The 27,282-nt window shown below is 39.4% G+C and overlaps 1 protein-coding gene across 3 annotated transcripts; it reads left to right on the top strand.

Moving 5' to 3' along the window:
* Nucleotides 1–1,309: 1,309 nt before the first annotated feature.
* On the top strand, nt 1,310–25,620 carry NGLY1 (N-glycanase 1). 3 transcript variants are annotated; one of them, XM_055803893.1, is made up of 12 exons: nt 1,310–1,504; nt 2,916–3,030; nt 5,210–5,452; nt 8,889–9,048; nt 11,118–11,340; nt 12,071–12,192; nt 12,992–13,137; nt 13,301–13,411; nt 18,460–18,624; nt 19,969–20,157; nt 23,467–23,644; nt 24,182–25,620. In XM_055803893.1, the coding sequence occupies exons 1-12, from the start codon at nt 1,377–1,379 to the stop codon at nt 24,355–24,357; spliced, it is 1,956 nt and encodes a 651-aa protein (XP_055659868.1). In that variant the 5' UTR covers nt 1,310–1,376; the 3' UTR covers nt 24,358–25,620. The 3 variants fall into 3 exon arrangements, with proteins under 3 accessions (XP_055659868.1, XP_055659866.1, XP_055659867.1); XM_055803891.1 differs by lacking the exon at nt 18,460–18,624 and having other exon boundaries at nt 1,312–1,504; XM_055803892.1 differs by lacking the exons at nt 23,467–23,644; nt 24,182–25,620 and adding an exon at nt 21,577–23,456 and having other exon boundaries at nt 1,312–1,504.
* Nucleotides 25,621–27,282: the final 1,662 nt, after the last annotated feature.

Genomic DNA, 27,282 nt, shown 5'->3' with positions numbered 1-27,282 from the left:
AGCCTAGGTGCATGATCTGAACTGAGACCATGCTGCTAGCTATGCCTGAGATGATATGTAGGAACATACTTAAGACAATGGCACCATGAAATATATTAAGTCCAAGAGCTATCATGGCAGAGCACAAAATGTGTGCCAAAGTCTCATCAATAAAGACTTCAAGCATGTACTGCTGGAAAATAAAAACAAACAAAACAAAACAAAAAAAAACCAGATGCCAAAAAGGAGGGAAATGCAATATTTAATAAAGAAAAAATAAACACTTGTGTAGGGTTTTTTTAGATGAAGATTCTGCCTTTAATATCCTTTTAGAAGTAACATTCCTTGGACATTTAATTTAATGTGTTAGTAATTTGTTGGAAGTTGGTGCTTGGTTTTCTAATTTTTCACACCACTTTCCTATGAGGACTTCCAAAGCATTATTTACTAACGGTATATGCTTTATGTACTTATGCTACGCGTATGGTAATACAGTTAAATCTTTGAGAGGGGAGCTGACATTAAGAGCCACATACCTATATGAAAAGCATGGAAAGGAAGTGAAAAGCTGAAGCAGCAGCCAAGAAACAAGGAACATAATCTTAAATTAAAATTTTATTACTTTGATACCAATTCCATGATTTTGAGGGCTGAATTAATGACTTAAAATATGCTAGTAGGATTAATAGCTAATCTCAGCAAAAGTTATTTGTGTTGGGTTAAATCTCAGCTTTTGAAAGGGATAGGTACCATGTTCTTTGACCTGTCTGAGCAGGCAGCAGAGGTAGAGAGCAAAATGTCAGCCAATAATCGAAGCCTGCCTGAATTTTAAAGACCTCTTTTACTTGGAACTTTTAAAATCTTGCATTCTTAAAAAAGCAAAGCCCCGCAGACATTTTTGTCTAAGATTCTCCGATGCAGTTTGTTCACTAATGGCACAAACCAGACCTCTAGAAAAAGCGGAGACGCAAACTAAGGGCTTGTTTCGCCATTTGGACAGACTGCAGGCAGGGCTGGAAGGGGTGCCAGGGCGGGGGGCGCAGCCGCGGCGGCGCTCCCGTCCCTGCGGCACAGCGGGGCTGCCGCTGCGGCACCCGCGGGCAGCGCTGCGACAGGGCGGTGCGGAAGGGGCCTGCGTGCCTGTCACACTGCCGCCTGCCAGGGGCGCCTGAGGCGGCCCTGCTGCACCAGCGCCACCGGGCACCGATCGCCACGTCGTTAAAGCCGCCAGCACGACGCTCCTGCAACACCACCGCCTGCCGCCGGGGCTGGGGGCGGTGACACCCCCCTTCCCCGCCCGCTGCGCATGCGTGCTGCGACGCTCCCGGCGCAGCGCTGGGTGCTGCCGGCGCCGCCCGCCTGAGGCGGGGGCGGGGGGGTGCGCGCCGAGCGCCGCGATGGCGGCCGCCGTGGGCCTCTCTTCCTCGCCGGGCTCCCCCGCCGTGAGCGAGCTTTGCCAGAACGGGCGGGAGATCTTCCTGGAAGCTTCGCGGCTGCTCCTCACCTACGCGGACAACATCCTCCGGTGAGCGGGGCGCGGCGGGAGGCGCCCTGGGTCGCCGCTCTCTCCAGCCGGGCCGGGCTCGGCCGGCGGCGGGCGTTGCTGCAGGGTGCGCGCCCGGCCCGCCGCCCCCCGGCCCCGCGCCGCGACAGCCCCTGCCCCTCGCCTGGGGAGCGGCCGGCGGCGCTTGTGGCCGCCGCCTCCTCAGCGCGGCCCTGAGGGCGGCGGTGGCGCCCCTCACCCGCCCAGGCGGTGGGGCCGCGGCCCTCGGGGCCCTGCTGTCCCGCCGCGGGGCCAGCGCCCGGCTCCCGGCCGTGGCTGGCCGGTCGCAGCCGTGCGTGGGTGCCGCGGGGGCCGTGGGCGCGGCGGGTCCGGGGGAGCAGCGCGCTCGGGGTGGGGGGAGTCCGGCGGGGCGCTGGCGCGGCGCCAGGAGCGGCCGGTCACGGCACCGGCACGCCGGGCGCTCCGGGGCTCACGGCAGCACAGCTCGAGGTGCGCCCTGTGGTTCGGTCTGTTACGTAATACCGGGGCTCAAAAACATCTTGCTGCTTTTTGTCGTTATTTTAACATAAGATTACTTTTCGCACAAGTGTGTAGTGGCTTGGATTTTTATTTCTTTCTTGATTGCTGGTTGGGTTGTTTTGAGGTCACCTAAAGGTCAGCAGATGCATAACAGGTGATGCTAAAACAGTGACTTGATTTTTCTGTTGCCTTTCTTTTCTGACGTGGTAAGACTGGGTATCAGGAGTTAATTACAATTGTTTTGTGAGGTGGCTCTGGGGGGTATACATACGCACCAGTATGTGTGATTGACCTTGATGTCTTCAAGCAACTCAGGACGTTCCGAGTGCCCCTCCCTCTCAGTATCTGGTTTGTCAACCACTCACAAAATCCATGCTGTGTGGCAGAGAACAGTGGGTCCTGGGCTGTCCCATTTTAAAGGAAGAAGTGAGATAAGAAGGTGTAGGAGAGTCGAAAGAGGAGAGGGGAGCTGACGGGGAGCCCTTCGAGAAGTAGAGAGACTGCAGTAGTTTTGCCCCCATACCAGGAAGCTGAGCATAGCTTCCATAGTGGGCCTAAAACCATCCAGCTGAGGAGTTCAGTTAGAATGCTGCCAGGCGGTGAGGGGTGTGAAGTTGTCTTTAAGTATCGCCGCAGAATAAGCACTGCTGGGTAGGGCTAGAAGAAAACATATTTATCAACTTAAGTTGCAAACTACAATTTGGATCCAGTTTGTAACTCTTGGAGTTAAGCGTGGAAGGACGTGAACTAAGTCAAAGTTTTAGAGAGGTTTCATACACTGCCTACGAGGTATGGATGAAACTAAACTTCTTAAAAAATCTCTTGTGAATGACTAACACTGCTTAGTGCAGTTGCCCAGCTTTTAAGTGTTTACTTAGTTTGCAAACATGATTAAAACTTTTGATTTCTTCAGGAATCCTTATGAAGAAAAATATAGATTAATTCGGATTGGAAATCCAGCATTTTCCACGAGGCTGTTGCCTGTCAGAGGAGCAGTTGAATGTTTATTTGAGATGGGGTTTCAAGAGGTGAGTATGATTTAGTAATTTCTGGTGTCTTCATCAGTTTGCACACTAAAATTTAAAATTGGTTGGGGTTTTTTTTCTGCTTTGCCAGTTGTAAGGCACTAGATTTTAAGCCAGTTGCTATTTTCTTTCAATTCTTGTATGCAAATATCTGCAGTTAACCAACAGAAAATTCAGATGAGGCTACTTCAGAAATATGGTGGAGTCAGAGCTAACCTGATCTGTGATAAGCCCGGTTTTCTGCTGATCAGGTGCACTGCTGGTTTGCTTAATTGTCAGATACATATCCCTGCTAGCACAAAGGAAATGGTGGGAAACAGGGGTGAAAACCCCTTCTTTCAGTAGCAGCCCACTATTAGTTGGACATCAGACTGCGCCATTGGGCAGTAGTTTCCATATTGTAAATCTGTGTGTTGAAACCAACGTTTGGAAGGTGGGGGGGGAAGTCCTGCTCTTCTGTTCCTTGTTCCTACCATCAGTAGGGCTTGTGTGGCCCCATAGTGAGTTAGCTAAGGGAAGCTGATCTGATTAAAAAGTAATCCTACCCCCTCCTACTCCCCCCCCCCCCCCCCCAAAAAAAAAAAAAAAAAAATTCAGCCAATTCACAGTGCAGCTGTGCAAGTACTGGTTTTGTTTTGACAGCAGTGGAGGGCAACAGACTGTTGAAATAGTGGGAGGGTGGGGCTTTCACCCATTTAAAATAATTATGCAACTGAATCCTAAAATAGTCTTGAGTGAGTCTTGATTTTGTTGTAGTCAAAAAGATGTATTTAGAAGGTTGGGTTTTGTCCTGAAATGATCCCTGTCTTGGTGGAATTCAAGCTACCAAACCTTGTTAAGCTAGAAGGAGCCTTTGTAATTACAGGAGAGCTGGGGTTAAAACCCAGCTCTTGTTTAATGGTGCAAAGCTCTTGCTCTGGCTTTGCTTTAATTTGTCTGTTTGATGCTACACTTCTGTATGGGTGCATATATTGTTATTTAGGTCCAGCTGTCATGAGACTTCTGCCTGCTCTGGGTAAAGTTACTGTAATTGTCCTACTTGGGGGGGGGGGGGGGGGTGCGGGGGGAAGGTATGCTGAAAGAAATGGTGACAGCAGAGAGAGAAATAAATGGTCTGTGGATTTATTCTCATGCTGGTACTCAGGAGATGACTTTTAATGATGTGTTTTAGCCAAGAGGTTGTCAGTGTAGCTAGTGAAGCACTTAAGCAGTAATAACAGTCATTTTAAACGTGTTAAAGTGCTACTCGCGACTTCTGTCAGATCTTTAACAGCATGTTGGCTCTGTCCTATGGTTATTGTGTCAATTGAGGCTTGAGCTCATGAACTTCTCTTCAACTGTGATAAAAAAAGATTGTTCTTTCTTTTGTCTCTGCTTGGTAAGCCAACTTTTTCAATTAAAAAGTGAGGACTCTTCTGCTGGATTGATACATTCCAATTAGTTTTGCAGTGATTGTAAGAGTTAAAGTGAAGCACTGCATCTGCAATGATAGGTGACCTAAGATAACTGTGGATAAAAAAATTACTTTAATAAAAAGAAGTGCTGCAGTGATAGAAACTGAAACTCTTGAAGTATGAATGTTTCAGGATATTAATGCTTTTAGTAACCTATTCCTTCATGTTAAGTACACTAATACTTGCTTCTGCCATAATCACTAATCTTTTGTTTTGCTGCCAGTAATCATGTTATGATCAAAAATAGGAACCCAAACATCAACCAGGTACAGGTCTCAATAAGAATATTTCCTATCTGAAAACTTACCAAGCTTAAAAGATAGCACTATAGAGTTCACAGCAGACGCCATTCTAGAGGCTTCTTCCCCCAGCATTGGCTGTCCTCCTGTGCTGCCTAGCATTTCACTGCTGTAGAGTGAGAACTGAGCATTTGTGCATTTGTTGTTCATTTCTGTTGTTGCTGCTTTCTCTGCCAAACTATAATTGTTGTCCATGTGTGGCTCTGCAAAATAAATTACTGACAAAAGCGTGTTGTTACGAGCCTTTTTTCGACTGTAAGTTCTTGATCTACAAGCTTCTGCTGTAAGGGGCCTGATCTGAAGGCTGAATCCTGCCATCCCTTAAGGTGCTAACTTCCAGTATATGATACAGCTGTTAGCTATAGATACAAATGGGCTCACTAGCTTGGACCTGCATTAACTGCTGAATTAATTTGTTTTATCTTTCAGGGAGAAACTCATCTGGTTTTCCCTAAGGAAGCTTCTATTGAACAGCTACGTAAAATCAGAGACTTAATTGCTGGAGAGAGGAGCAGCAGACTGAATGAGTCAAATCAGACCCACAGATCAGGATCCTCTGAAACCATGGCCAGCACTCAGAGAGTTGCACATCAGCCTTCAAGACCTGCTGACTCTCTTCTTGTCCCTGCCCGTCAGCAACCAGAAACATCACTTGTGCAATCTCTTGAAATGGTAATTGCAATCCGGAAACTTTGTAGGTGCATTTATATTCAAGATTAAGATTGAAGAAGAGTTAGCTGTTGGGATGGGTTGCTTAGAGAGGCTTTGTAGTCTCCAAATCCGGGCATTTTCAAGACCTGACTTGGTAAATCCCAGAGCAACTTGGTCTTACCTCATAGCTAACCATGCTTTGAGCAGGAGGCTGGACTAGAGGAATTTTTTATTTTTCCAGTGGTTTCTGAAGTTCTTGAGTGTTTTCGTTGGTTTCGATTTCAACATGAAACATGGTATAAATAGACTATTAGCAAGAGATTTTGTTGAAGATGTCCATAAATGTTCTATTGATCAGGGTGTCATGAAAAAAAAAGAAGGTTCATTTGTATTGGAAGGGAACAGCAAGGTGGGGGAACAAAGGGAGGGGTGGGAAGCTAAGACTGGGGCTGTATACCATGTTTGGTATTTGAGAGCCAGCGAAAGAACAGGAGCACAACCATAATGTTTATAATTGTAGCATTTCAGTTAATGTGTTACGACTTCTGTGTGAGCCTCCTGTGAGGAAAGCTTTCTTTTTTTCACATGTAGCTGTTGTGAGAGACAGAAATTTAGCCAGGCAAGGACAAATCTATAGTTCGGCTGTGTGTCCCATGTGTAAGGGTTGAGATGAAGTTCCCTATCAAGACAGAGAGGCAGAGTTCTTTCATCTGATGTTACTTGGCCTGATGGGAGAAGGCTCTTCACACCTCATACAACTCTGAAAAATTAAGTTATACCTTTTGATAGAAGGTCTGAAGGATGCTTTGGTTTAACTTTTCTAAAGAGTTTTTTCCCCCTAGAACCAGTATCACTTCATCTTATATCAGCTTTAAGATTGAATTCTTCCAAAAGCTCACTTTTCATACATTCTTAAACAGAGTTTGTGTCTTAAATTATCAGTATATTATTGGATACAGAAATATTACATACTGTTTCTTCCCAAGACTTACCCAAGATCAATGGAAGAGAAATGGCAAAGCATAGATTAAAGTTATGGGGAGACAGAGCACTCAGTGATGCATTATCACCCGTAATGTCCATTGGGAAGGGAATTGTTGTAGGCACTTGAATATTGAGCCATTTAATATAATTATCTTAGCGTGCTAGCAGTTGCCTCTGAATATACTGACTTGGTTTATATGAATTTGGGGTTTGGGCTTTTCTTGTCTGCTTCTTGGTTTTTACTGTTTCAGCCACTTTTGCAGCAGTGGTTGGAAGTGATTGTGAAACCTCTAGAGTGACTTGTGGCAGTACTGATTAGTACTGGAGAAGCTTTGAAGTTTTAGAAGTTGCGTTGATTTTGCAGTGAGAAAAATGCTGCAGATTTCAATTTGACAAGATGTATTCTGAGGTTAATCCTTCTCATTTGTAGTTAATCTGCCCTGACTTATGCTAGCAGTCAGAGTTGTAGATCCATTTCTCTGCAACTATTATTTTTCCATGCCTCTTGAGATTCAACATGGATGGTGGGACTGAATACTACAATTTAGAGACTTTGCTAACACAATGTTGGTATTCTATTAGAATGTTGCATTTCAGCTGATCTCTTGAGGAAATTGCACTGATGGCTCTCTGAGCCATTGCGTTTGGTCTGTGTAGTCTGGGTTGCTTGGAAGGAAATCTGAAAAATACCTTCTGGCTATTATTTGGTCATTTTGCTTGCACAGCAGTATGTATTTTGTTTTTCAGTGAGTATGCTGCAGCGGTATAGTTGTGTTACCGTTATATGTGCTGCTGTCAGATGTCAAGAGAGTTCTAGGGTGGGTTTTGTAGTGCAAGCATTTTTATTTCTTGCCTATGCATTACACCTGTGAATCATGGGAGCCCTGGTAAGCACAGGGAGAAGTGGCTTAGTTGATACAGCACAGGAATGTAATGGCACACTTCAGGGACCTAACCCATCGTTATTATGCCTTATCTGTGTCTCTTCTGCATTTCTTATCATAAGGCATTCTTGAGACTTGGAGGAAGGAAGGCAGGCTTTGGGTAGTGATTTGGGTGGATGGATTCTGATCTTCATGGCTGACATAGTAATTATAGGAGGAAAGAGGTATCCAAACTTTGCAGTGAGGTTCACCACACTTCTAGATGTTTATTTAAGACTTCATTGATATACAGTGGCTTCCATTAAACCATTAAGCACTACTGTAACACTGATAATGTCTGCCAGTGGGGCAATCTGAATTGTCAAAGAATTTGGGAGATGTTCTGCTGTGCTGAGCAGTATTTCTGAACACTTTTTCAGGAAGCTGGCAGAACATGAAATTCTATAAGCCATTGGCAGTCCCTAACTTCCCTCATTTCTGTGTTTTCAACTTGCATTAAAGTGAATCTGAACACAGTTGGGTTTATGATGTTAAAACAATCACCTGCAGCTGATGAGTGGCAGTAAGAACGAAACCAGTTCTGTTTCAGCAGTTACAAAAAATAAGGACCAGTACTGTCCAGCATCAAAATAATCACTCCTAATTTAAATGCTCTTTTGAAAGATGTTTCCTTCTGAAGAGTTTTCACACTGTGCGTTATGTTGCATTTGCTGCTAGCGTTTCAGGAAGGTGTGGGATTTTTGATGAAACAAAAATTAGTTAACAAGGCTGAAGACTGAAGCATGATCTAGCAGTAGAGAAAAGGTTATTTAGCAGTGCCACAGGCTTCCCCCCAAAACATGCCACACCCTTAATTATAAAATCCCATTTCACTTTCTGTGTTGTCCCACTTTAAATGGGAGTAAATAGTTTGCTCAGCTACTAACACCACTACTATTAACTTTAGCTATTTATTTTAGTAGATACGGGTGTACCTTATTGGGTGCAACATGTAGTTGCCACTAAGTGACGCTTAGGATAACTGACTGAAGATACCTAGTTCTTGTATTTGATTTCTAGTGAAAGACACTGTCCAATACATGGTCACAAGGCTATCCAAATCTTTATCAGAGTTGATCTGTGAGAGAAGGAAGAAGAAATAGACAAGTAGCATTCGTGAGTAAGAAACAGGAAAGCAACATTCATCAATAGTAGGCTTCTTTGAACTGGTGCAGCAATGTCCAGGAAATGGAGTGAATTACAGTTTCTTCCATGGATTTCAGATAAAAGATGTCCAAAAGAAAAGCAGGGGGTGGAAACTAAGTCAAATTTTGCTACAGAGGTATCTTTAAGAAAAGCAGTTTTCTCCCAGAATCAGTATACTTGGGACACCATTCAGAATGCTCAAAGATGACAAGGCTGGCTTTACAGTTTGGGTGGTGGTGTCCAGAATTTTACTGATATCTTTACAAATAAATATTTCGCCTGTTAAGCAACATATAATGTAACTGTAAGTATAGAATTACGACTGACTAAAATAGGAGAGCTTGGTTCTTCTCGCTTAAGGTGAAAGTTCATAAATCATCTTGTGACTGAAAATCCTTTTGCAGGCTGCAGATATCTTGAAAACACTTCAAACAAAATTTGAGCATCATGTATTGATGTATGAGAATCCTTCTATTCAGCGGAAAGCGCTAGCTTCAATTCCCCTCCAGCAATTGAAAACGAAGGCTCAGAAAAAGCTAGCACAAGCTACAAGACTGGACAAAGGTAATGCTGTCAAGTTATAATGGATATGAAACTAGAAATATTCTTTCAAACATTGGAATGATGCGTGTATCTACTATGCTTTAGGTATGTGGATTTGGTCACATGCTTGCAGGTTCCAATTGCTGTCTCTAATTCAGAATTACCTTCCTAATTTTCAAATTTTCTACTTCTCTCTTTCCTTCTGGTTTTGTTTTTTTTTTTTTTTCATTTTTGTCATTCATCCTTTACTGCTTTCATGTAGAAATTCTGAACTCTATTTCTGAATTAATAGTTAACAATGCAGGGGAAAAAATGAGATGAGCATGTACTGTTACATTCCTTGCATCTAGAGTGGAATAGCTACAAGAGGAGGGGAGCTTCTTGCTTGGGTAGTCATTGTTTTGAAATTGTTGGAGTGCAGTGTTCCCATACATACTACAACTGCAAACTCAGAATAAAATTTTGAAATACTGCTTCTCTTTTTGAAGTGATGTTATTGGTGAGACACTGTATGAGACCTTTCCAAGACACAATTGATACAAAAAATCACCTCTTGCTAATGCTTACATGAATAGGGTTGTTCACATGCCATCTTCTCAGAGCCAGAAGTGAAACATAGGCATAAATATTTGTGGCATCAACGGCTAAAACACGTGTATTTCCTTCATAAATGCAGATTTTTTTGAAGGTACAAAATCTTTGTCAGTTAAAATATTTTTAAGTGACAGTTTTAGATTTGTTTTTGCAATACAGTGAAATTTTACTTGTATGAGATAAATATGTAAAAAAACCCCACCCAAATGATTCCAAGACCATATTTAAACAAAAAAAAAATCCTTTTCACTGTGAATCTTTGATAGAAGACTGAAGCAATTCTGCTAACTTGATGGGAGCGCTGTTGATTTGCAAACCAAAAATAAGCTTTTCTCATCTTTTTTATGAAAGACTTTGCGATGTCTCATACGGCCACACACTAATATGTAATTGTACTTTTGGCATTAGAGAGCTCTTCGTCAGTGGATTTTCTTAGTATTTTTTTCTCTTTTTATAAAGCCATACTGGGAAGTAGGAAACTAAATGAACAAGTACAAAGCATTCTCATTCAGCAGCATAGAACGATGCAATGGGGAAAAGAGACTTAACAGTAATGAAAACTTTTAAATTCTTTTAAAAAGGAAAAAAAATCCAAGCATCCCGCTTAGACTCTGCTCTGATACTGCTTTGCACAGAACTTCCCAAGCCATCAAGCTGATCTAGATGGCTTCAGTCAATGGCTTTGAGACCTGAATTTAGATACAATAATGGGGCAGGGGTGGAACTCCACTGTTTTGGATTGTGAAGTTTGAAAACATTGAAAGAACTTTATAGAAACATTCCTTTGGGAATGGACTGTGTATGAGATGTATGGGTAATTGGCCCTGTCAGCTGCTCTGGTTTATCTGTACTGCTGTTTTAAGACTGTCACCTGTGGGAATAACTGCTTAGTGCTGGGGGACACTTGTTTTTAGGACTTCCCTTACAATGCTTAATAGACATTTTTGGCTCATAAAGACTGTGCTAAAGAGTCATTTGATCAGAAGTACGGATATTTTTTTTACTGTTTCCCTTTATTACTTTCATTAGAAAGATGGATTGTGCAGTCAAGAATAGCTGCATGTCACAGCCGACTGCAACTGCTTTCTGTTCAAATAAATCACATTTGTCATTCTTTCCATGCAATGTTTTCATGAAGGATTTATTTTGCAAACCAAGAGAAGGATATTCATATGATAGCAGTTACATTTTCATAGATGGGTTCTGGTTTACCCATTTCAGATACTTTCAAGAAAAGAAAGTATGGCCTGTGCTTGAAATCTTCTCATTTTGAGCAGTTTCATGCAGTTTTTTGTTCTTTACATAGACAGTTTGACGTTACTCAGTTTTGAGAATTAAGATTTTCTTTTTTGTGTGTGTTTAACATATGAAGCTTTTTTTATAACGGGACTTCTGAATTATAATAAAGGCCTAGAGATGGTGATTTATGTAGATACTGGAAAGTTCAACTAAATTATTTTTCCATTTGACCTAACTGTGCTGTATAAATTTTACAGGTGCACATGTGAATGAAGAGGACTTCTTACTGTTGGAGCTCTTGGACTGGTTTAAGAATTACTTTTTTCATTGGGTGAATAATCTTCCTTGCAGCAGGTGTGGTGGGCAGACAGAGCCTAAAAGTGACTACTTGTTGCCTACCGAAGATGATCTAAGGTGGAATGCCAGTCGAGTGGAAAATCATTACTGCAACCAGTGTCAGTTTTGTAACAGATTCCCAAGGTGAGCATACAAAGATTTGCTTTGTCTTTTTCTTGTTGTCTTTCAAGAAACAGCTTTGCATTTGTGCGTTTTGTGAACAAGTGATAAGTTGTTGGTTGAAAGATTAGAGAAGCTGATTTAAGAAACATGATAAAGATAGTTGATGAACCTGCAATTGCTCTGTAAGATTAGAGATTTTTAAAAAGAATATATAGCTTTCTTTTATGTGGCCTTGTTCTTGTGGACTTGTTTTATTATTATTTTTTACTGTTAAATGTACAACTTTTATTTAAAATTAATATTGGCATAGTGTGTAGGTAGGGTTTTGTTATTTCAGGGAAAACTTGCACTTCTAAAGGAAATCAAAGGGTAATGTGTATCTTTTGCTGAGTCTATAGCAAAAGAGTGAATATCCATTTTTTAAAAAATATTTTTGTTAACTCTCAAAAGACCAGTATATAAAAATCATGTTTTAAGATGAAGTCTAAGTCAATTTTGAAAACTGAAAAAAAAAAAAAAAAACCAAACAAAAAACCTTCAAAAAAACCTTCAGTGCTGCTGTAAACATGATGGAGTCATGTGAGTCAAAAGTAGCATTCTGCTTGGGCTTGTTCTGTGCAGTACAGCAATCATTTCCATTGTCTTCTGTGGTCTGAATGGCACTCGTGACAAGGACAGTCATGATGTAAAGCTTTTGAAAGGTGAAATGTATTTTCAATTATTCGGGTTTTATTTTGATTTTCTCCTGTAGGTATAACAACCCTGAAAAGCTTCTGGAAACTAGATGCGGACGCTGTGGCGAGTGGGCTAACTGTTTTACACTGTGTTGCAGAGCTGTAGGTTTTGAAGCTAGATACGTTTGGGACTGTACAGGTATTAGTATTCTAAAATATTGTAATGTTAATACAAACCTGTGCAAAATGAGGTGATATATCTTATGGTTCTCAGATTATATTAGGCATCAGGCAGCATATAGAGTTATGCAGTTCAGCTAACAAAGACAATATGAATTCAGTTTACTTCCTGTCTGATGAGGTGAAATGTATCTCTGGAAGTAAGGCTATATGTTTGACTTCAAAATGATACAATCTTGAGTTAATTCATAAAGGACTGTGCTGCGGGCATTTCGGGCGAGCGGGAGTCAGATTCAAATACTCACAGAGTTCAAGATCTGATCCGTTTATTGTACAAACCAGGTAGACTTTTATAAGGCATTCTATAAGCGTGCAATAATGTGATTGGCTATTTTACAAGCGTATAATAATATGATTGGTTAACAATTGTTTACTGGGAAGATTTCTGTTTCTGCTTGTTCTGGCATGTAGGCTCTTTTCTGCGTTTTCCCAGCTCCTCTTATCACGTCCCGTTGGCCTTGGTTTTGTGCCAACATCTGCAATTTGCTCCTTTTTCTTCATCCCACTGTTCTGGCCGTAACCTCGTCTTATTTCTTCAGTATTTTTCCACTTGCTTCAGAGTTCAGTATAATCATTCAATACAGCAAGAGCCCCAACAGGACTGTGATCCTAAGATAGAAAGAGAAAGCTCTGGTAATGTTTCTGAATGTAGATGAACAGAAAATGGGGTCTTTTTTCACCTGTTCCTTCATTTAAATCAGGAAAACGTACAATATTCTATAATAATTCATTATTTATCCTTGGTCTTTGTTATATAGATCATGTTTGGACTGAAGTATATTCTTCATCTCAGAAAAGATGGCTTCACTGTGATCCATGTGAAAATGTCTGTGATAAACCTCTTCTCTATGAAACTGGGTGGGGAAAGAAGCTTTCTTATGTAATTGCGTTCTCCAAAGACGAGGTAGGAGTAATGATGTTAATAAACTTGCCCTGAGGCAAGTGTGCAATATGTTCTATCTGTATTTCCAGAATTATTATAGAAAAACATACTTTGATTAGCTAGCCTCTTTAAATGAAGCAAGATACATGGGAATTTTTATTTTCTTCTTCAACTTGTGCTTGAGGTTGTTGATGTCACCTGGAGATATAGCTGTAAACATCAAGAAGTGCTCTCCAGAAGAACAGCGCTCAGTGAAGCTACGCTACGTGAAACAATTAACGCACTAAATAGAACGGTATGTAGTTTTTCTTAAATGGATTTCTTTAAGTGAAACATAAGTGTCTTTCCAGAATGTGAAGTCCTTGAACAAAGGAATGCATTTGGTAACCTGATAGGAATGGCCGTGCGGTGTGGAATATAAAATGCTGCTAACTATACAGACCTCATTTTACACTGAATACCTAAGTATCAGTCACAGTGCTGAATCTGTGAAATAAGATGAAAAATTGTATGTAAGAGGATGATCATATTATGTCTTACACAGTCAAATGTGTGTGTGTATATACATGTACGTGTTAAAAAAAATTCTGAGTATATATATATTTTTTTTTTTCTTGATGGCTTTGGAGTAGACTTGTACATAAAAAGATTTTGGGGGTAAACCACAACTGCTTTGTAACTATGTGGAATCCCTGGGGGTGGCTGAGCGTTTTCAATAATACTAAAACTTGAAAACAAATGAGGGCTGTGTTTCTTATAACTATAAATACTGATTTATTTTCTGTGACTCTTTAAGCTCTAGGAAGCAGGAGGAATGATTCACAGGCTGTGTCTAAGACTTTCAAGAAGTGTTGATACCATCGGCAGAGTTTTGGCTCAGAGCCATGTAGACTGTTCATGCCTGATGTCCCCAAAACACTTGGAGCCATTTGCCATCTGCATGTCATAGTCACAAAACATGAGTGCACTCAGCACCTCTGCTAAGCTTTTTCCACTCCCTGCTTGAGGCAGGGTGAACTTTTCTTGACTCAGTATTCTAGAATGTCACAAAACCTTGAATGACCTGTGTAAGGTTCCATTCTGTCCCCACTTCCTTCCACGACTAGTTCCTGTGCATAAAACTTTAGTTCCAGTGATAGTATACAGCTGATGGCTTAATAAAGAGAGATTATGCCTTTCTTGGAGGCCTGCTGGCTTGAGGGTTATAACCTTGCGCTAAGAGTATGAAGGAATTAAGCTGGACTTAAGTTTGAGGCCAGGGCCTGAAATCAATAAAGAAAAATCAGTTACATAGCAGAGTGGAGCACTGAGAAATTTAGCGAAATAAAAGGAGGTAAATGAGAAATTCACATTGAGAAATGCATGCACTTTGTGCAGGGTTGCAGGAATTTAATGGCATCCTCTCTGAGCATTGGACCCTTACTGGCTAAAAAACTGATCTGAGGGGCCTTTCTTCTGATCGACTGGTGATAGAAACCAGTCACCAGACTCCTCCTCCACCAGTTGTCTGTAGGGAAAGAACATGGGAAATGGGACACTATTAAGTTAAAAAAATCAACCTGACAATATTAATGGGATCAGGAAAGTATGTGCAACTGACTCATGGGCTCGCTTGCCTCACCTCTTCCTCGCCTCATGAATGTCACCTTAGGATCATGCTTTGTTTCACTTAAGTTTAGAGAACTCCAGTAAAAAAGTGCCATTGCCATCTCCAACAGGTGGTGCTGCGTGTTGGTCTATTGGCACATTTCTTACTCCTTTCCATCTACTTTACAGGCCTGTGCAGCTCATAAGCTGACATGAGCAGTTTTCAAACAGAAAGATTGGGCATTCTGCTCATGTTTTAAATGAAAACTTCATTAAAAACTGAGTACAGGGAAGAAAGCTATACATGTGCTTCCAGGACACTCCTTTATTTCTCCTGTCTTCCTTTCTCTGCCCATAGCCTGGCCCTTTCTTGTCTATGCTGCATGCTTTCCCTATTGCTTTCCAGTATTATTAAAGCTGTCTTGTGATTTTATTAGAACACCTTAGTCAATCTTTTTGATGATCTCTTATTCTGAGCAACAACTTACTCCCCCTTTTTATAAGCTGAATGATACTCACACTCCTGGCCTCCTACACGCGCTTCCTTTTGCTCAGTACCTGTTCAGCCTGTTTGATTAATTTATTAAACTAATGAATTTAAACCCTGTAAGTAACTGCTCTTACTCCTTTTCTTTTGTCTGATATAGTTGGAATTGGATTTCAGGGACTTGGAGGCAGTTTGTTTTAGCAATCTGAGGGCAGGGCCTGGGGCTTCCAACATTAGTCCTAGCCAAAGGGCCTTTCCTAAAGTTCCTGCTAAGTTGCTAACGCAGTGGGAATCAAGGGGCCATTAAAAAGTTGCTGTTTGGGGATCTCTGTTATATTGGGCAGCTTCTGCAGTCAGTAGAGGAAGGGTAAGGCAGCTCACCCCTACAGCTATCAAGACATCTTATAGCATGTTTTCATTACTCTGCTCAGTCAGAAGCGTCCATTTCAGCTAGTATGCAATTTCCTTCACTGCAGCCTGTTCAGCAGATAAGTGATGTAGGCAGAGGCCTCTACTAACTTTCCCTTTTCCCATCATCTCCTAGAGACTGGTTCCATGCTAGGATGGATTATAGTCTTCGTATCTTTTGATGCAGAGCTCCAGCACTGCATTTCTCAAGCTCAGTTCTTCTAAGTTGCAACTCAAGAGAAGCATGGTATGCAGTATACGTTGTCACTATACTGCAATTTTAGTACAAATGGAATCTGAGACATTGTTATTGTTCTTTTCTGCATCAAGAGCAATGATTGTGGTCATTATTTCTCTGCATGTCTGTCTGTTTAGTCACCAAGCAGAGACCATGCAACAGTTCAAAGCATGTTGAGTGACTCACTGTTAAATGGAAAACAGGCAAGGATAATTTAATCTGTTTAGTACACTGTTTTACTTCTCAGAAATACTGTGTGTGTTTTATTTGTGTCAGGCATTCCTAAATGGGCATGTAGCCTCTGGATTACCAACCATCTGATGTTATTCTATAGTACTGTATCACACCCTGACTACAAATTTTCTTCACCTACTTTGTATGGGCATTGCCCTATTCCAGTCCATTGTATATCACCCCTATAGAAATTGGGGAGAAGACCCTCAACTTTCTACTGCTTTCATTGGACACTGGATGGTAGGACAGGGAAACACGCTACTTTATTTTTATTTGCTACAGGCCCTGTTTTTTGGTAGTGATTGTGAATGGGTCTAGCTACAGCCACATCAGCTCTTAAAAGGCAAACTAGTATTTTAGGTTGAATTGCAACCATTTTGTGGTGATTGATTTGAGGTGAACCAGTATTCTCTGTTTAAAGGTTTAAAATTGAATTTTTACCCTCAAATTAACTGTTGCTTGCCTGGCAGTGGGTCCACTTAAATCATAGGTTATCAATCTCTTGAAAGCACAGAGTCCTTCAGGAACCATCAACAGCATAACTTGCACATGATGCAGAACTGATTTTAAAGCTGCAGTTCACAATCGGTCTTCCTTCCTTTTCCCTTTGTCTGCCAAAGAAAGGTGGGGCCTCAGCATGTGTCTAGAGGGTAATACCTTAGGAAAAAAACAAAAGCAGGAAGCTTGAGCCGTGGCAGTTGATAATGGAGTTCTTGGAATCCCTTTCAGTACGTGGATGCTATTGATGACAGTGTCATTTGTAGGAAACTTAGTTGCAGGTTTTCCCAGCCCAGGCAGCATTGATCTCTGCAGCGTCTGAGCATTATGCACATCTTACCTGCTGCTAGTGTTCATATGCAACAGTTTGCTGGATGGAGTGAGATGACAAGAATTGGCATACTTGTGCTTTTTATGGTTGAGGAACTTCCTTATTTCTTGTATCATACATAAAAGGCCTGTCTTCTGAAGTAACTTTTTTGTGCTGAAGCACTGCTCTTTAACAGCTGCAGAGGAAGGGCAAGGAAGCCTCAGTGTGGCATCGCTAACTTCAGTCGTGATGATTCCTGATGCTAGGTTTCCCTACATCAAAGTGGCTTGAAGAAAATTGTAGATTGGTGTCGTTAACTTAGAGTAATCCATATCAAACTTACTCTGAACTGGTGTGAGATCTGTAGTACAGCATATGGGTATTCGAAGTGCCCAGGCAAGTGTTAGATTCAGGAAGGTCTGGTGTTTCATGAACTGCTGGAGTCACTGCTTGTCATCCATCAACACAGAAGTGTATTGCCCTCTTGCTGTGTTAGAACTGGTGTTTGGCAGCTGGAGTTTGTTGAGCTGGAGCTGTTTCTCATCATTTCTCTGTATCTGCTTTTCTTTACCAAGTTCCACGTGGTTGTCTGGAACAAAACCTCCTCAAATGCCTTTCCTGATCCTTAATAGCAAAACTTTCTGGGGTCAGGACTGCTTTTGAGATAATTGGAATACTTACTGCCCTGAAGTTTTGGGTCCTAGTGGGCTGAGTATGCATGCCTTGGGCAATCACCAAAGCAGGAAAAAAAAGATGATATGTAATCATTTGCATACTCAAAATTGTACTTAATTTTCCAGCCCTGTGTGGGTGTATCCACAGTTAAGGAAGAAGCTTTTGCATGTCAGCTCTGTATATTTGATGTGAAAATCATGGAGACAAAACCCCAGCTTCTCAATTAATTTTTTTGAAGTTTGTGCCCATAGTTTTATTCATGGGAGCAAAGAAAGTGTTATGTAATTCTTTCTCTTTTCCACTAACTTACCAGGAAATGTACGTGACACGCTTTTCTGTTTTCTGATACCTGCAAAAATATGAATGTCATAGATTGTTTATGATAGAATCAGTCACTGTGAAATAACTGTTTCGGAGACCGACGGAATCTTTTGTTTGGGCTTAATCACAAAACGAAGAATGTTGCCAATCAAATCGCTCCACCTTAGAAAAATTCGACCCAAAAATTATGCTTGCTTTCTCTTTCCCCCAAATAATACCTAGAACAACTGTGGTACAGAATACATATGAATAGCTATAAAATATGCTATGGAAGTGTTTTGTCATCCAAGCAAATGTACAAAAACCAGCACAAACCTTATTTTAAAAGAAATCCACATAGTGCATGCAAGTTCACAGGAAAAGCACCGCTGTTTAATAACCATGCAGTTATGACTCATTTATATTTGTACATGTGGTATAGAATCAGTGTTTGTAACACTCAGTCTAGACTTTAAATGTTGGTCTCCTTTTTTTATTTTTTTTTTTTATTTTCAGTTCTCTTTCCCCTCCATTGGTGTAACTAGAGCAGAATTACAAATACTATTTTTCTGGATTTTTTACTTTGTTTCTTAAATGTATTTTCAGAGACAACAATCTTTGTCAGAAAATAGAAAAAGAGAGCTTTTGGAAAGAACAATTGTGGAGCTTGTTGAATTTATTTCTCCTAAAACACCTAAACCTGGAGAATATGGTGGAAGGACATCAGGTTCACTGGCTTGGCGAGTAGCCAGAGGTGAAGTTGGTCCAGAGGTATTTAACTTTTGCACTGGTGACCATCTTAGAGGTAGCTAACTAGAGGTTCTATGATTATGGTCTACAGAGGAATAGCACTTTATGGTAGGTAGCCTACAGATTTAGTTCAAACAGTGCAATTTGCAAAAACATGAGGTGCAAGTTTAATGTGAAATCAGAAGTCCACAAGTAATTTTTGAGGATTAGTGGTGGTGTGTTGATTCTAAAAATGTTTGGGAATCCTTGATCTAAAGTGTGTTTTGCATGTACAAGTTCATAAAAAACACTTTTTTTTCCTTTTAAGTAATTACAGTGTGACAGAATTAAAAGTTTAAGGCAGTTGAAAGCAATTGGGAAAACTTTAAGAAATGTTTATTTGTGGTTTTATTAGTTACCATTGGTTAAAGCCTGGAAGTAGGTTTTGACCAACTGTTCTTGTTAATAAAACAATGTGGGAGCACTTAGGATTGTGTAAGTGGAACAATCTCTCAAGTTTGAGACAACTTGAATTTACAAACTCAATTGATTTTTCCTATCAATGTTTTTTGACTGTTTCCAAAAGCAAGTTTTTATTTTTAATTATTTTATGCTAAGATACAGTTTCTCAGAACCATAGCTATATTTGAGTTGAGCCAGCATGCAAAGGTATGGCTTACCCCATCACTCGTTACATCAGTTACTTAGCGATCCTGTCGTGTGGAATGACTAAAAATCCTAAACAGAATCCTAAACCTTCACAGTTAAGTGAAATTAATGAGTTTCTTAGGGTTGTTTAACTTTGAGATATTAAGAGTTTATTTCAGTTCTCCATAGTTTAGAAGATTGAATTTCCGCTTTTCTGAAACGCGTAAGAACAATGAATCTTAAAAAAAAAATGTAATACTGTGAAGTTAGGAAGTTTGTACCTTAAGTTTTTTTACATAGATTTGTAAACTGTCATATACAAGCAGCTGTGTATGATAGTCACAGAATTATATGTTATTCAAAATAACCATTTACTTATTAATTGTACAAGAAATATACTCCACATGAAAAATTTCTATTCCTAACGGTAATATCTTACTGAAATTTGCTAATTTTATATTATTTTGTTAATAATTTACTTCTAAAAGTAATTATATGAAAATTTCAAAAATAAAATTACTGCTCCCCTTTGAAAAAGGTGCAGATCTATTGTTGGAAACTGGTTTAAAACTTTCGTTTTGCAGAAATGCTTTAGTCCATGACCTCTCTTAGAAATGACATTTTTTTCAGTTGACAGCAAAACTGAATTGGGAAATCATGGCATGCTGTTTAAAAGTAAGATAGTCTTACTGAAATGTCTTGGGGAATGAAGGTGCTTGTATTTTTTGCCTTTTTCAGAAAAGAAAAGAAGTCCTTTTTATTCCCTCTGAAAAAGAGAAGACATCTAAATTCTTCCACCTCATCTACAATGTAGTAGAAGATTGTTACACACGTATTTCCAATAATAATGAAAAAATAAATGGCTGGGAAACAGGTGTTTGGAAGGCAGAGTCTGTTTGGAGAAAGGTTGAAACGGATTGGAAAATGGTAAGGATAACAATTATAAGAAGTGTAAAATCTACCCTGAAAGTACAGTAACTCCAGTAAAATAGAAAACCCTTGCCAGTGTTTGGCATCAAAACCTCTCTTGGTGCCCATAGAATTTAGCTAATGTTAATAAAAATAACTGTTAAGCTTCGGGTAGGATTACCAGATGATTTAAGAAATTGGAAATAAATTTAGCTTGTCTTTCAGAAAGGATAACTGAATTTTCTGCAGATAAGTAAAATCCTTGCTGAAGTTATCAAATAAAAAAAAAATGGCATTCTTCTTAACGCTTTTGGGCAAACATAGAAATACTGTCTTGTTGAAAAGCAGTACTTCTCTCCAAAAAAGATGGGTTTGTTCTTGTTTTAGAGAATGGCTTTATCATATATCATATCTCTTTGATACACAGCCAAAGGAAGAAATTGTTTTCCTAAATATTACGAGTTCCGTCTGGAAGAATGCAAAACCCTGTTAGTTACCCAGATTATTGTATACCATGCCCAGAATCCTTTCCATCTGTCGGGACACTGAGCAGCAGCAGAGTCGTATGCTCTAACCTAAGAAGAGAACCGATGCCTGTAAGATGGGAAGGGGTCATTTACTAGCAAACAGTAATTCCTGCAACAGCTACCACTATGGAACTGAGCGTTCCTGTCAAGGACTATAGCATGTCATTGCTTTCTTCCCATGTCATTTCACTAGTCTGAAAGGTCTCTGGCCAAATACTCTTCTAGCGTTGGCAATGGTTTACTTCCCATCGATGTAAAATGGAGCTAAGTATATAACTGTCTTCTGAAGTTTTCTGTGCTGGGTCTCTACGTAATTGACTTGCAAAATGCAATGGGGGAATAGTTTGGGGAAGTTATTCTGCATAAAAGAGAAGGAATAAGGGACGAAATAATAATATATGGAGAATAAAAAATGTTTCAACAGAGTAGGCTAATAGGAGAAGAGAAGTAACAAAAACTCAAAATGAGGGACAACTGTTCTCTGCTTCCCTAGGATCTGCTAAAAATCTAATGGCATGTTATATCTTAAAGTCTCCAATGATCAGTTATCCTCACTTTTGCAAGAAACATAGTACCTTTGCACTGAAACCAACTGCAAGTCTGCTGTTCTGCTTAGCTCTACTAATTGTGTAATACAGGGAGGGTCCAATCTATAAGACCAGACAAAAAGGTTTTACCCTTGTTATTTAACAGCAACTCAATTTTTCTAAATAAAGGATGAGAGGGTGGCCTTGAGAAATCGGGAACTACAGATCCAGGTGTATCTCAGACTTGTGGGTAAGGCAGGAAGAGCATCCTGCTGAAAGTCTGTGTATGAATCTAAAATGACTTTTTGTTGTTTGATTGTATTACGGGAGACAGAGGGAAAGGTTGTTTGGTGTTTGCCTGTTCTTTTTTGTAATGCCTGTAGCAGATCTGCAAGGTATGGATTTGGAGATTGATTCAGCAGCTGTCCGAGAAACTTGGCAGCCAAAGGAGCCTTCATACTTTGTTTATCATTTAGTATGTGATGAACAGAAAGGAATTTAAATACAAAAGCCACAGTAAGAAAAAGTAACTATAGATATTAGCCCAAGAGTAACAAAAAAGAACCATCAGTTACCTATTCTGTCTTTGCAGTGTTGTTGATCAGAATGATTCAGATAGATGATCGATTTGGCCGATCTGACTGTAGCCTGTATTTGTGTATGTTCTTGCTATTCTGTATCACTTGACTATATGGTATACAAATTAAACAGATACAAAATACAAATGTAATCACATTACCTAGAGGTAATTTGGCACCCAGGGCTCAAACAAGCAGACTGCAGTAGGTGATAATGAGAATCTAAGAACCTGTAGATCTGAAATCCATGGATTTCTAAAAGCTTGTTTTCCTGAAGAATTGCTCCAGTAGAAGGAATTTGAGTCTTCCCCGCCCCGAATTAAGACTTTTTTCAAATGACACTGGAAAATGAGTAGCCAGGTATGAAAGTTAAGAGGACAGTCAAAAAGACACAGAAGGAAACTAACTTCTGTTTTTCTGGTTAAATGCTTGGATTTTATAATGGAAGATGAGACAGGTCCTAAAAGCATATGTTTAGTGCACCTCAACCAAGTAGTAATTAACGGATTTTTTTGCTTTCCTTGCTTAAATATGGCAATTCCGTGGGAACTGATCAAGGGAAATCTCTTGCTAGAAATAGCTAGGTACTTAAAAAATAGTGTGGAGATCAGCCCTTTCATGAACATCATTATATTCACATGAAAGCAGGTTAAATTGTTTGATTTCCATAGTTGATCTTCACACCTAGGGAACATAACACCTCACACCTTTGGGGTTTCTCAGCTTTCTTAAACATGGGAATTAGTATTTTTGTCTGGTTCGTAGTAACACAAATTCTGCTTCATAGTCTGTCAATGACATTTCTATATTAGGGTGAGATCTTTAGCAAAACATACTACTGTGTTTATTATTTTATTCAGGGTTGTTCTTTCCAGATTGAAAACTAAAGAGCTATCTAAATCCATTCAGTATGATGATAATCAGAAGCTTGGACATGACAGAGTTTTGATAAGTTTTCTTAACTAAGGATTCTGAAAGGATCATGGCAGCAATCTGTAACATCTTTTACCTTGGTTTGCTGATAATAGATAACTAGACTTGAAAGGACCATCAGACACTTACCACAAAGTTATCATGAGGGTTGGTAATAACTTTAATGAATGTTAACCTATGGGCTTGACTGAAGTCAGGTGAAGTTTAGAACAGCATTGGGAGTACATTAAATTACGCAAATCTCCTAACAGTTCAAGTAAAGTTAATACAGGATTTATATATGGCTAGCATGTATAATTTGCTTTAACCAAGACTTGTCAAGTCCTAGGACAAGTAGTATGCAGCCACATCTGAAGAATCTAAAATGCTGGTTACACAGTTTTCTTCATCAGCGATACTGACCAACCAAAATGAACAACAAAAGTGTGTGGGCTTGTGCATTTATATGAAAAACAGAAGTCTGCTTTTTTGTAAAAATAATAAACTTAGGTATTTTTGTGGCTTAAACTTCACCAGCTATGTTGAAATAGTGTTCCCTAGTGAAGGACTATGAACATATACTATTACCTAACTGTGGAATAGACTTAAGGATTCAGAATGAGGTTATATTAAAACTGTAGATACTACCATTTTGTAATGTTTAGAGGCTTGATAATGAATGAAAGCGTGTTATCTTTAGATGTTATGTCCTTGTTACATCTAATTAATCATTGTTGGTGGTCTCAGTTTTTGATATGCTAACTATGTCGTCTTTGCATTTAGGTTTATTTAGCCCGAAAAGAGGGGTCATCCTCTGCTTCCATCAGCTGGAAGTTTGAGTGCAAGTCAGTTGGTCTAAAAATAGATAACATTTCAGTTAGAACAAGCAGTCAGACGTTTCAGAGTGGAAGAATAAAGTGGAGACTTTGCTCTCCAACAGCAGAAATTGCTCTGGTAGGAGGTAAGTGTGGACTTTAAATAATGAATTATATCAAGCAGCAAAGGTGTAAGTGGAAATAAATAGTTTGTATGGAGAGAGCACTATCCAAATACTAAAAAAATAAATGCAAATGTATTTTGACTTTTTAAACTCAGTTTTTCTTAGCAAGGTCAAGAAAGTGCTGTGCTTTTAACCAAAACTGGTACAAACACCGGTTTTATTAATATACACACCCCCTACCTGCAACAGAGCAGGGTTAGCAAGAACACAGAGTGGATACAAGATACTTTCGTGTTTTACTAGGAAGGATAGATGCTTCTGTGTGCGGTGGCTTCAATCTTTAATAGGTCCTCTAAGGCATGAGCACTTAACAAATAATAACCAAAAATTTCCAGGTTCTGTTTTTTTTTCCTTGCCACTGACTGACAGATGAATTTGAGTAGTTGCAGCTGAGATCCTTAAACATTTATTACAACTTACCCTTCTTAACATGCATTCTAGCAGTATATGCTGTCTGGAGCAGTGGCTTACTGAATTGTTTATCTCTTCCTCCAATAGATAAAAATCTTTACTCCTATTCAGATTTTTCTGGTGCAACGGAAGTTGTGTTGGAAGCGGTTCTAAATGGAGGGGATGGCGAAGCTGCATGGCAACACACACAGCTGTTTAGAGACAGCTTAACAGGATGTGGAGAAAATGGCTTGGAGATAATTATAAAACTCAGTGACCTCTGAGAACCTGAACTGAAAAGATGTTCTTTGGAGTCCATGAAGACGTTATGCCACAGATACAACATGAAGATTTGGTTTGCAGTTACTGTTCATCCTGCTGGCAGCTTATTTCCTGTTTCACTACTTCCATTTAACCAACTTGAAACTGCACGTGTATTGAATAGGTAAACATCACAATGACAACCTCTTCGCTTTAAAAGCAAACACCAAAATCAAGGCATTGAACCATTACATACCCTTTTCTTAAACTTTATGATGAAAAGGCAACAGGTTATAGGAAGAAAACATGATCATAAGAGCACAGAGCAATTGTAATTGATTTTAATTTGGAGTTTTGGGGTTGGCTTGCTGGGTTTTTTTTTATGATCTACTTCTTGGAAAAACAGTTTGAATTCCATTTCCTGATTACAACAGATGGTTGTGATGATTTAGAAGTATTTTAAAGAACAATAGAAGACTTAGACATTTTAAAATAAAATTATGATTTCGTGTAATAACCAGAAGAGCTGAAATTAAGATGAATTTTGAAACAATCTTGAAATGGTCTTATTACATAGCTAAGTATTAAACTTGCGTTTAATACCTAAAATTGTTTGGAAATACGATGGTGTGCTAGGAAAATAAACTAATTTTGAATGGAGTGTTCATTATCTACCTAAAATTATCATGGCTTGTGATATGAAATTGAGACTTAAAACTGAGTAAGAACATTAGAACTTTTTTCTATGAAAAAATAGTTTATTCATTATAAATATTTTTAAATGATACAAATTCATATGTGCCCACTTTTTAAAAGATTTATTAACCATGTAGGCTTAAATCACTTTTTGAGCTGTTGTCTTGAGTTGCTTTGAATACTATTCCCAGATTTGATGTAAAAGCGCATACAGTTTTTCTGTTTGTTATTGAAGTGTTTAAATTTCTTTTCATTAAATGTAATTAAAACTGCCACCCAGGAGATGTCAGATGTAGAAGTACTGTGACTAAAGTACAGAGTGAATGTTCAGGTTAGGTAGCCATCAGAAAATTTGAGGAAGGCTATGGCTGGATTTTACAAGAAATTTTCTATTACAGGACTATAACGCAAAGTTAAAACTATAGTTTTATTTTAAAATAAGTGAAAATTAGGGATGGTGTTCTCAAGATCAGTGGTTTTAAAGCTTTTTGTTCCTTTTTCTGACCCTTCTACCACTGTATTCATTTGAAATGATTGTCAAGAATAGTTTATGTTGAAATAAATGTTTGCTGACCTTTCAATGAATCCAAGCAAGTGTAAGACTATTCAGATTTTATTTGGAAATTGCATATGCATAGTGAGTGTAGGCATCAAAATTGTGTCACAGGCATCTTAAAAAGTAGTAGGTTATGGCAGCTCAGGAGTGACAGAATGATGTATGATGGACTACGTACTTTGCATCAGAATGTAAATTGGCACTTTGAGTGGAATTAGAAAGAGCTAGTCTCACTCTTAATACAGAACAGCACAGTGACAGGGAACTGTCTGAAAGGGTGTTCATCAGCACTTGACTAATGCAGAGTGAATTTGCCAGTTTCCATTCAAAATTCCTCCTGTATTTAGTTTCAGCTAAATGCTAGTTCTGAGATTTTCTAAAAGAAAAGCATTTTAGACGCATCTTTATACCACGTTAGAAGAAAAAGAGCAGAACAGTGTGGTCAGCAGGACCAGGGCAGTGATCGTCCCCCTGTACTCAGCACTGGTGAGACCGCACCTCGAATCCTGTGTGCAGGTTTGGGCCCCTCACTACAAGAGGGTTGCAGACATGCTGGAGCATGTCCAGAGATGGGCGATGGAGCTGGGGAAGGGTCTGGAGAACAAGTCTTATGAGGAGCGGCTGAGGGAACTGGGGTTTAGCCTGGAGAAAAGGAGGCTGAGGGGGGACTATTGCTCTCTACAACTACCTGAAAGGAGGGTGTAGGCAGGTGGGGGTCAGTCTCTTCTCCCATATAACAACCAACAGGACAAGAGGAAATGACCCCAAGCTACACCAGGGGAGGTTTAGACTGGATATTAGGAAAAATATCTTCACGGAAAAGGTGGTGAAGCATTGGAAAAGGCTGCCCAGGGACGCGGTGGAATCACCATCCCTGAAAGTGTTTAAAAAACACATAAATGTGGTGCTTAGGGACATGGTTTAGTGGTGGACCTGGCAGTCCTGGGTTAATGGTTGGACTCAATGACCTTAAAGGTCTTTTCCAACCTAAATGATTCTATGATTCTAAAAAAAAATAAATTGGCAAAACTGTTTCCTCTTCATGATTTTGATAGCTGAAAAAGATACTGCTTTTTAAGACAGAAATTATTTCTTGTGTTGTATTACTTAAAATAGAGGACTATGAGGAATTGTGGAACAGCTTAACTGCATTTGATAATTTGAAAGCAGAAGGCAGAATAAAATTAAAAGCAGTAAGATAAAAGGACTTCTCACAATTTTGGTCGGAATCTCTGGGGGAAGAGTAATAGCTGCAGATAACTTAATAAAATAATCCACTCAAACACTAGAGTAGTTGAAGTCCATTACTAAAATGTTTGAATGAATTAAAAAAGATTGAAAGATGCCTTTTCAATCTAATTAATCAAGAAGTACTTCTGTATTTGTAAGATCACATGCAATAATAAAAGTGCTTATTGTAGGAAAGAATTAATGAGTAGAAACCTCTGAACAAATAGAACTAATCTGAAAAAGTTAAATGGAACTTGTTCAGGTGTCTTTTGGAGTACCCTATAACCAGTGAACGTTTTGAATCTTTTCATGCATAAGCTGTCTTAAAGACACTAATTTTCTCTGTTGATCTCTCTTTCAGTGCCGCTTTTAATAATTTTTTAATTATTTTTTGAAACCAGAGGTAATTCCTCATCAATAGCTGCTTGATAATAACTTACACTGTCCTGAATTTGCAGTATTATAT

Source organism: Falco peregrinus, chromosome 5 (assembly GCF_023634155.1).
Source record: "Falco peregrinus isolate bFalPer1 chromosome 5, bFalPer1.pri, whole genome shotgun sequence".
Lineage (NCBI taxonomy): Eukaryota > Metazoa > Chordata > Aves > Falconiformes > Falconidae > Falco > Falco peregrinus.
The sequence above is the reverse complement of the archived record's forward strand: the minus strand, read 5'-3'. Positions and strand labels throughout refer to the sequence as shown.